Here is a 10339-nt window from a genome sequence, read left to right as displayed (position 1 = left end):
TACTGTATGGAAGTGTGGACTGAAGAGGAAATTCGGCCTGACCATTTATACTGGCCGATATTTGGGTCTTTTGATGATTCCGGCTTTAAATTTATATGTAAATGGCACGGAAAATAAAATAACGAATACAAAAGAACCTATCAGGGTTACCCGATTTCTTTGGCAGGAAGACAAGGGCTGAAACCAATAGTAGAGGATTTGATACAGAAGGGAACCCAGCGTTGCTTGCTTATTGCCTCTTCATATTAATCAACTGTAATAAAATAATCAGACCATGGCCAAGACGGAATTTTTATGAGACTTTCACCCATACTGGTTGTTTAGTCTTAATCTGCAGACACGTATAATCATGGAAGCATAGAATAGTTAGGGTTGAAAAGGACCTTAAGATCAACCAGTTCCAACCCCCCTTCCACGGGCAGGGATGCCTCACAACAGACCATGTCACACAAGGCTCTCTTCAACCTGGCCTTGAACACCGCCAGAGATGGAGCATTCACAACTTTCTTGGGCAACCCGTTCCAGCGCCTCACCACCCTCACAGTAAAGAACTTCCTCCTTATAGCCAATCTAAACTTCCCCTGTTTAAGTTTTAAGCTGTTACTCCTTCTCCTGTCACTACAGTCCCTAATGAAGAGTTGCTCTCCAGTGCCCTTATAGGCCCCCTGTAGATACCAGAAGGCTGCTACAAGGTCTCCACGCAGCCTGCTCTTCTCCTGTCTGAACAACACAACAGGCTTAGGAGCAGGGTGTGGACACTTGCACTTAGGGAGCTGGTGTCTCGGTCACCGGAGTGTGGTGCCTACTCAGGCTTTACAGAGATGGAGAGTGAGGTGGGTAAGCAGCAGAGGATATCCGTGTTGGTGGCACTGTGCCAGAGGGCTCCCTGTGAAGGCCATGTGCAGCTCCTGGTTTCTGTCCTAAGACATTAGGCTCAGAAGCAGGCCCTGGACATCTGCCCTTAGGGGAGCTGATGTCTCCGTCAGAGAAGAGTGGTGGCCAGTGAGGCTTTAGAGAGGCGGAGTCTTACACGTGTAAGTAAGTGAGAATATCCATGTTGGAGGGGCTGCAGGTTCGGGGTTGAACTTCTGGTCACGATTTCCCTCTCGGGGCTGGGACCGGGGAGCGGCCGAGGGGCCCGGCGGGGCTGGGGGCGCGGGGAGCCGCTGCGGGCCCGGCCGTGCCGAGGCGAGGGGGTGGCGGGGCCGGCCCCGGCGGGCAGCGCGGGCTGAAGCCGGGCCCGTGCCGGGCGGCGCACGGGCCGGTGTCGCTCCCCCGGCGCGGGCCGATGGGGCCGGGCCTTGCCCGGCGGCCGGTGGAGCGCGAGCGGCCGGTGCGTCCGTTGGCGGGGAGCGCCATGGAGGGCCTGCGGCTGCCCGGCGCTGTCAACCCCAGGCACTTCCCGGCCAAGCTCTGGCAGCTGGTGAACAGCCCGCGCTGCGGCTCCGTGCGCTGGGATGCCCGTGGCGAGGGGCTGGTCGTGGACCGGCGGCTCTTCGAGCGGGAGCTGCTGGGCGCGGAGCCGGCCGGCGAGGGGGCGGCGCTGGGCCCGGAGCTCTTCAAGACCAGGAGCTTCGCCAACTTCCTCCGGCAGCTGAACCTGTACGGGTTCCGCAGGCTGGGGCCGGGGCCGGGGCCGGGGCCGGGGCCCGGGCCCCTGCAGGACCCGGCGGGGGACATTGGCGGCAGCTCCGCCGGGCCCCTGCTCCACTTCCAGAGCCCCCATTTCCGCCGCGGCCGCCCCGAGCTCCTCGTGCGCCTCAAGCGCCTGACGAGCGCCAAGAAGGCGAAGCTGGCGGCCGGCCCGGAGCTGCCCAGCCGCCCGCCCCAGCGCCCCCAGCGCCCGCCCTCGACGCTCGGCGAGGCTGCCAGGCCCGGTGAGCTGGGGTGGCCCGGGCTGCGGGCCGAGAAGCACTGGGGGCTGTGGGGGTTGGAGATCGGCCCCCCCGCAGGGAGCAGGGTTGCCCGAGCTTGCTGGCGGCCGCTCAGCTCCGCCGGTGCGGGAAAGCCGCTGTTGTTCGTGCGGGGAGATGCGCTGCCAGCAGGCAGGGGGAGCGAGGTTCGCGCGTGGCTCAGTGACTGGGAGAAAACCCCAGGACAAACTTGCCCACAGAGTTTTCAAGCTGACAAGCAGGTATCCTTTATTGCGGCGCCGGGAGACGCGGGGGATAGCTCCCCCTAACGCGTGTCTCCCCGTTGCTCCCCAGGCCGGCCTTACATAGTCCCTGGGCATACGTACATGACGTCATTTTCCAGAAAGTTCCCCGCGTGCGTACAGAGTTGTGGTGGTGGTCTCTGAGGGTCGTTCACTTCTTCCAACAGTCTTCATCGCTTCTGGCAGCCTTTGGAGCACGCGCAGTAGATGCTCAGACCAGTTTAATTGGTTCGTTAGCGCCAGAGACATAAGAATCCTCCTGTCCTCCTGCTTATCAGTTAGGTTAGCTGTAGCCCATCCTGGACACCTGCCCTTCCCAGATACTCCTTGCCCCTGTGCCCTGTTCTTCTAGACTGGTTCTCTTAAAACCCTGTCAACTATAACAATTTCCCCTGTACAAGAAGGCTCAATGTGTTCTCTAGCAGCACTCTTTTTTTTTCTATGTATCATGCACTTTAGTAATTTTCCATTGCTACTGTTACAAAGCCATCAAACTTAACATTACTTAAAACTGATTCTAAAGGTTCGTGTATTCCATTTGTGATTTTGTGTCCCCCCTGCCTCATCAGTCAGTAAGAGCGCCCTCACCCTGCCTCTGTGGAGCGGGCACAGCCCTACCAGATAGGTGAACGCTACTTCTCCTTGAGGGGTTGCTCCATAAGCTGTCGTTAAATCCGTGTGAAGCGATGGGTAACCGTATGAGGGCAAGTACCATTTCATGAAACCGTAACTGACTGAGAGAGGAAACCACAGAAGGTTAAAGGGAGTATCTTGGAAGTAACAAAACGGCAAAGCCTGAGCTTTTTTAGACTCAACCGAACCGGCTGAGCTGCCTGGAAAAAAGCTGGCTTTGGTTTTGTTTTCCTTGACAAACCGAATGGCTTGTGATGGAGTGCTCTCAGAGTCACGTTTAGGATTTGGACGTTGCCCTTGCCTTGGCTGCCCGTGTGCTGTCAGCGCTGGAGTTCGGTAGAGCCGTGCTTCACGATTCCCCCTTTATTTTACCTTGCTGCCTGATGTAACGCGCAGCACTCCCTCAATGGCTTGTGCCGGTTTAGTCAGCTCCTGCCCATTTGGATTTATAGTAGCACATTTCTAAGTAGCGGCCACTTGCTCCTGAGGGTTTCAGGAGACTGAATGCTCCAGAGGTGACTGTGCGTTGGCACAGCACTGATGTTCCTGTGTGTTCAGGTGTTAGTGCTGCAGCAGCTAGCGTGTGTTTAGGTGTAAGAACAGAGGCTGTTTCTGGATGAAGAGCATTGGAGCAAATCCCTTAATCCTTGTTTGCCGTTGTTTTGCAGGACTGGTGACTGTAGGACAGGCTCCCCAACCTTGTCATCCAGGCAGCTTCTTTCCGTCCTCCGACAGAGCGGCCTCATGCCAGGACCCCCCTGCCTTCCAGGCGACGACATCCCAGCAGCCGCCGGTCCCTTCCAGACCATGGCAGGGTTCCGTTGGGTCGCTGCCAGGGCACGGGGCTTCCCCAGCTCTCCCAGGCCAGGGGGCTCCTTTTCCCGTCCTCCACAAGTGTTCCACGGCGGTCACGTACACTCTCCGGACCGTGTGCTCGCTTCTGCCGCTTCAGCGAGGGGCTCCAGCCGGTGCTTCCGTTCCAGACCCCGCCAGCTGCGCGTCTCCAGGGCAGTGCTTGCAAGCCCCGGATCCAACACGTACGGCAAAAGTTCTTCACTTGCTGCTCGAGAACTTACTGCAAAGTGATGCATGAAATGTTTTTCCCCGGTGCTCCGTCACTGTGTGTGTGTCTGACGTGTGTGCTTCCAGTGAGATGTGTGTGCCGGGTCCGTTACTTGCTAACAGCCGGTGACAGAATGGGCTTTAGCTGCTCATTTCTTCTGGCTCTGATGAGATGAACTGTATGAGAGACAGAGGAGCTCAGAAGTGCCTTCTCTGCAACGAGCAGGGGAGGACAAAGTGTGTGGGTGAAGCGGGTGTGTGTGGAATCTTGATTCAGCTGGAAGACCTGAAGTATTACAAATGAATTGGCCCCTTTGCTCCTTCCGGCCAAGCCCATCAGTGGGATTTCCACAGGTGCAGTTTTTCTTGCTGTTCCATCAGGAACTGCTGCAGCTGGCAAAAAACCCCAAGAAAAGGTGTTGTGAGTGCAAACCATTCTTTTTGTGCACCATTCTGCACTTCGCGCCCATTCGGAATTGGTCTGCCTGTCCCCAGAAGCTGAGGCCTGCAGAAACTGCTTCATCTACAGAGCTGCTTTTTGGAATAAGATGACATTTTCATTCCAGTGTGTGTGTGTGTGTGTGTGTGTGTTTGATCTGTGTCTACATACCTTAGACGAAATATGTTTTAAGGTGGAGAACTGAGTCTTACAGTCAGTGGGGAGGTCATAATACATTCCGGGAGTTAGCTTACTGAGTGGTTACTGCAGTGTTTAATGCAAGTAAGCAATAGAACTGTGCACACTGGGCCCCAGTTCTGGCAGTCTGATCCCCGTGTCTGAATTTTGCAGGCATCCCGCAGTGTTCACCCCCTGGCCAGGGAGGTCCTCTGACTGTCAGCACCAGTGCTGCGGCGTCCACCGACTGCGCCTTTGTGCAGGTGAGTGCAGCGCACAGAGAGCAGGGGGAAGGGAGGAGACCCCATGCACGGACCGCAGGTTTCTGGGCTTGCGGCAGGAAGGAGAGAAGTCTGGGACGGGATCTTATTGGGTGGCCTGGCTTATCGAATAGCAAAAGAACCTCAGTAAAAATGCCAGGGCTTCCTTTCGCATTCCAGCAGCATGGAGATGCTTTTTTTCCTCAGAGGGGGTAAGCAAAGCAAGCTCTGCTGGTGTGTGCTGAAAAAGGGTTGACCTGTGCAAGCCTGATCGTCCAGTTTCTTGTCTTGCAAAAACCAACCTTTTGCCCTTTTTGCCCGTTTTTCTGTTTTAATATGAGCTTACCCGGATCAAAAGGGCTTGAGATTTCCGAGCCTTAGTGTAGCCTCGATCGTTTCTCCTGGAGCAGGGTGGCAGGGGCTGTGCAGGTGGTAGAGCAGACCGTGCTTTTTGCCTGTGGATCTCACTGAGCTGTGGCCAATAATCAGCTCTACCTTGTGTGTGCTCTGGGGCAGACGCTTCCCTGAGGTCCTGCTGAGGGATGCAGCTAGCTAGAGCATTGATCATCCTGCCGTGCTTGTGTACTGATCATCAGTAAGCACTTGCACGGTCCTCAGAAGCAGTAAAATCCGTCAGCCCTGACTGAAAATGGTTGTGATTTTTTCACCTAGACATTCCCTGTGTTTTGTTTCTCGCAGAGTCCTGAAGTGCAGCCACCTTCTGCAGCTGAGTGCCTGCCCTCTGATGAGGCACATCATGCATCAGAGGACGTGGAGAAGTTGCCAGAACTGAGTTATGAAGATGTGTTTCAGTTTTTCAAGGAGATGCGTGATTCACGAGGCGCTGATGTAGTGACACCGGAACCTGCGGAAAGCTGGGATGGAGAACTGTTTGAAAGCTGCGTCCGTGCGGCCATAGAAAGCGCTGCTGCTGCTGAAAGCATGCAAGACGCTGTGACCACGCAGGGGGCCCGTGAAGAGCAGGGAGAACAACTGGATCACAACCCAGCTCGCCCCTCCAAAATGTTTCGTGTGGAAGGACTGTTTAGTGCTGCTCAAGTAAGTGCTAAATGGAGGTAAAAGTCCCCAGGAATGGGCAGGTTCAGCTCCTCACTCGTGAAATGTGGGCTCTGGCTGGCGAAGGTAGTGAGCTAGAGTCCTCCTTCCTCCTCTTATTTTTTATGCCTAGGAGTTGTGTTTCGGATGTTAGACAAGGGCATTGCTGGCCAAAGGGTTTTCAAAAGCCCTTGTTAGCAATCCTCATGCCATACACAGAGAGAGCACGTTTCCAAGAGCAAATAGCACAGAGCAGTGGGTTTCCTGCGGGAGCAGGAGGCGTGTTGGGCGGTACTTGCTGTCCCCGGAGTGTTCAGTTTCTGTATTTGAACAGGCCTTTTGGACTGTTAAGACACAACTTTGTCAAAGAGCGTGCTTGTACTTCTCTTCATGCGCACAGGCTTCGCCTTTCATATGTATAACAGCGAGTACCAGCGAGACTCAAGGTGGAGACTGTGAGTTTTGGAATCACTGATACCTCATTAGCAAGCGATTCCCACCCAGAAATGTGTGGCTGCGTGCACAGTTTTGCATGGCACAGCTCTGTCAAGTTGTTTGAGCTGGATCTGCCGTTACTAATACACGTGTTGGGAAGAAGGAGTGCTCCTGGATTTCTTTTGGCTTATTTCTTGTTGGTGGTTTGATAACTGAGGGCAAAGTTAAGGCGGTGAGGACATGTCCCCTAAGTTTGCGGATTCTGATTTTTGGATTCCTTGTTTTGCTTAGCCTGACATTTTGTAAGAGCCTGAATTTCAGTTTGGCAACCTTAATTCTGGGTTCAAAACATTCCCCGTGTGCTCAGCACTTCTCAGGTGCCCTTTTGGAGTGGAGAAGAGCAGTTCTTGTTTTTTGCCTGCAGTGATAACAAGAAGCTATTGAGCGATCTTTGGGTTTATTTCATTTTTTGGTGTGTTTATTTAAAGGAGAATATGAGCGTGAGATGTGAATCGGTGACGGAAGAGAGAGGGCTGACTTCAGGACCCGAGGCAGTGAACAAACCTTGTCTTGCAAAAACCAACCTTTTGCCCTTTTTGCCCGTTTTTCTGTTTTAATATGAGCTTACCCGGATCAAAAGGGCTTGAGATTTCCGAGCCTTAGTGTAGCCTCGATCGTTTCTCCTGGAGCAGGGTGGCAGGGGCTGTGCAGGTGGTAGAGAAGACCGTGCTTTTTGCCTGTGGATCTCACTGAGCTGTGGCCAATAATCAGCTCTACCTTGTGTGTGCTCTGGGGCAGACGCTTCCCTGAGGGCCTGCTGAGGGATGCAGCTAGCTAGAGCATTGATCATCCTGCCGTCCTTGTGTACTGATCATCAGTAAGCACTTGCACGGTCCTCAGAAGCAGTAAAATCCGTCAGCCCTGACTGAAAATGGTTGTGATTTTTTCACCTAGACATTCCCTGTGTTTTGTTTCTCGCAGAGTCCTGAAGTGCAGCCACCTTCTGCAGCTGAGTGCCTGCCCTCTGATGGGGCACATCATGCATCAGAGGACGTGGAGAAGTTGCCAGAACTGAGTTATGAAGATGTGTTTCAGTTTTTCAAAGAGATGCGTGATTCACGAGGCGCTGATGTAGTGACACCGGAACCTGCAGAAAGCTGGGATGGAGAACTGTTTGAAAGCTGCGTCCGTGCGGCCATAGAAAGCGCTGCTGCTGCTGAAAGCGTGCAAGACGCTGTGACCACGCAGGGGGCCCGTGAAGAGCAGGGAGAACAACTGGATCACAACCCAGCTCGACCCTCCAAAATGTTTCGTGTGGAAGGACTGTTTAGTGCTGCTCAAGTAAGTGCTAAATGGAGGTAAAAGTCCCCAGGAATGGGCAGGTTTAGCTCCTCAGAGCCTGAATTTCAGTTTGGCAACCTTAATTCTGGGTTCAAAACATTCCTCGTGTGCTCAGCACTTCTCAGGTGCCCTTTTGGAGTGGAGAAGAGCAGTTCTTGTTTTGTGCCTGCAGTGATAACAAGAAGCTATTGAGCGATCTTTGGGTTTATTTCATTTCTTGGTGTGTTTATTTAAAGGAGAATGCAAATGTGAGATGTGAATCGGTGACGGAAGAGAGAGAGCTGACTTCAGGACCTGAGGCAGTGAACAAACCTGCTGCAGAAGAGGCAGGGTCGTCTGTAAAGCCGCGGTGCAGGAAGAGGAGACAGAGCTCACGGCAGGGTAAGTCCCTGGTAAGAGATCCTGCATTTTTTAGAGGTGGCCAAGACAGCTGCTCTGAAACTCTTCCAGGAAGGGGAGATCACAGGAGTTGAGTTACTGTCTGCAGTGTAAGTACCTCACTGGGCCTTCAGTTCAACTGTTACACTGGTCCGAGCTCTTAGCGTGCTTCGCGACACGCTTCTATAGCTAAGCTGGTGCTGAGGACTCCTAGGTGGACAAGGGACTAAATTCTCTCAGTCAATAAAAGCCGAAGTTGTGGGAGTTGTGCCAGACCCCTGCATGTCACAGTACACAGCACTGAGATGCAGGCTGGAGACATGTTTGCTGGAGGGTGACAGTGCCACAAAGGGAACACTGACTAGTGAAGTGACTGTTGAAGTAAGCGGGGAAAAACCCACCACGGTGCCGAAGTTAGTGCACGAGTCCAACCTTTCTGGCTCAGATGACTAAATAAATTTCATACCAGCCTGCTGATAACGTGTGCTGAAACACAGGAGAAAAACACCCTCAGACTTTCGAGTCGCAGGCCGCCTTTGGCCAGACTTGACTGTCCCTGATGGCAGCACAGTTGCTGTGCGTGCTGCCAGGTGAGCCAGAGCCGAGGCCTGATACTTCCTCGGTGTTGTTTGCTCCCTAGATCCCCAGGAGCCGGAAGGTGGAGCCTGTAAGCGGGGCTGCTTCTGGAGGAAGACAGCAGAGTGAGGAGCGTGTGAACACGTGGAGCAGCTGCCGGCTGGCTCCGTCCTGCGAGTCCGGCAGCAGCGCTCCGCACACAACCGGGACCTGGGTTCAGGGTCACACCTCTTCTGTTCCGTTTCCTGACTTTGAACTTCTAGAGAGCTTTATTTGTGAATTTGTGTGTTACTTATAGCTTTCTTCATAAATGTGTATGTTATTTATAGGTTTCTTCATAAATTTGTATGTTACTTATAGACTTACTTATAAATTTATGTCATGTACACCTTTCTTCATAAATTTGTATGTTGTTTATAGCTATATTTATAAATTTATAGGTAATGTATAGCTTTTTTCATTAATTTGTATGTTATTTCTAGCTATATTTATAAATTTATAGGTCATGTATAGCTTTTTTCATTAATTTGTAGGTTATTTATAGCTATATTTATAAATTTATAGGTTATGTATAGCTTTCTTCATAAAATTGTATGTTAATTACAGATATATTTATAGGTTATGTATAGCTTTCTTCATAAATTTGTATGTTATTTATAGCTATATTTATAAATTTATGTCATGTATAGCTTCATAAATTTGTATGTTATTTCTAGCTATATTTATAAATTTATAGGTCATGTATAGCTTTTTTCATTAATTTGTATGTTATTTCTAGCTATATTTATGAATTTATAGGTCATGTATAGCTTTTTTCATTAATTTGTATGGTATTTATAGCTATATTTATAAATTTATAGGTCATGTATAGCTTTTTTATGAATTTGTATGTTATTTATAGCTGTATTTATAAATTTATAGGTCATGTATAGCTTTTTTCGTTAATTTGTATGTTATTTATAGCTATATTTATAAATTTATAGGTCATGTATAGCGTTTTTCATGAATTTGTATGTTATTTATAGCTATGTTATTTATAGCTATATTTATAAATTTATAGGTCATGTATAGCTTTTGTCATTAATTTGTTTGGTATTTATAGCTATATCTATAAATTTATAGGTCATGTATAGCTTTTTTCATTAATTTGTATGTTATTTATAGATATATTTTTTCATTTATAGGTTATGTATACCTTTCTTCATAAAATTGTATGTTGTTTATAGCTATATTTATAAGGTTATAAGTCATGTATAGCTTTTTTCATTAATTTGTATGTTATTTCTAGCTATCTTTATAAATTTATAGGTCATGTATAGCCTTTTTCATTAATTTAAATGGTATTTATAGCTATATTTATAAATTTATAGGTCATGTATAGCTTTTTTCATTAATTTGTATGTTATTTATAGCTATATTTATAAATTTATGTCATGTATAGCTTCATAAATTTGTATGTTATTTATAGCTATATTTATAAACTTATAGGTCATGTATAGCTTTTTTCATTAATTTGTATGTTATTTCTAGCTATATTTATAAATTTATAGGTCATGTATAGCGTTTTTCATGAATTTGTATGTTATTTATAGCTATGTTATTTATAGCTATATTTATAAATTTATAGGTCATGTATAGCTTTTTTCATTAATTTGTTTGGTATTTATAGCTATATTTATAAATTTATAGGTCATGTATGGCGTTTTTCATGAATTTGTATGTTATTTATAGCTATATTTATAAATTTGTAAGTCATGTATAGCCTTTTTCAATAATTTGTATGGTATTTATAGCTATATTTATAAATTTATAGGTCATGTATAGCTT

The 10339-nt window shown here is 48.9% G+C and overlaps 1 protein-coding gene across 1 annotated transcript; it reads left to right on the top strand.

The window, feature by feature from the left end:
- Positions 1-1288: 1288 nt before the first annotated feature.
- On the top strand, positions 1289-8641 carry LOC136005957 (heat shock factor protein 5-like). The gene is made up of 8 exons (XM_065663853.1): positions 1289-1877; positions 3457-3836; positions 4089-4091; positions 4652-4729; positions 5426-5785; positions 7199-7558; positions 7795-7939; positions 8577-8641. Exons 1-8 carry the CDS (start codon positions 1289-1291, stop codon positions 8639-8641), a joined length of 1980 nt encoding a protein of 659 aa, XP_065519925.1.
- The last annotated feature ends 1698 nt before the right edge of the window (positions 8642-10339 follow it).

Source organism: Lathamus discolor, chromosome Z (genome assembly GCF_037157495.1).
Source record: "Lathamus discolor isolate bLatDis1 chromosome Z, bLatDis1.hap1, whole genome shotgun sequence".
Taxonomy (NCBI): Eukaryota; Metazoa; Chordata; class Aves; order Psittaciformes; family Psittacidae; genus Lathamus; species Lathamus discolor.
This window is presented reverse-complemented; position numbering and strand designations above follow the sequence as displayed.

What these genes read in the sequence shown, in the direction of transcription:
- LOC136005957 (XM_065663853.1), top strand. Translation starts at nt 1,289, where the DNA reads ATGGGGCCGGGCCTTGCCCGGCGGCCGGTGGAGCGCGAGCGGCCGGTG. An exon ending in CCGACTGCGCCTTTGTGCAG is followed by an intron (nt 4,730 to 5,425) that starts GTGAGTGCAGCG and finishes TGTTTCTCGCAG; the next exon opens with AGTCCTGAAGTGCAGCCACC. An exon ending in GAGACAGAGCTCACGGCAGG is followed by an intron (nt 7,940 to 8,576) that starts GTAAGTCCCTGG and finishes TTTGCTCCCTAG; the next exon opens with ATCCCCAGGAGCCGGAAGGT.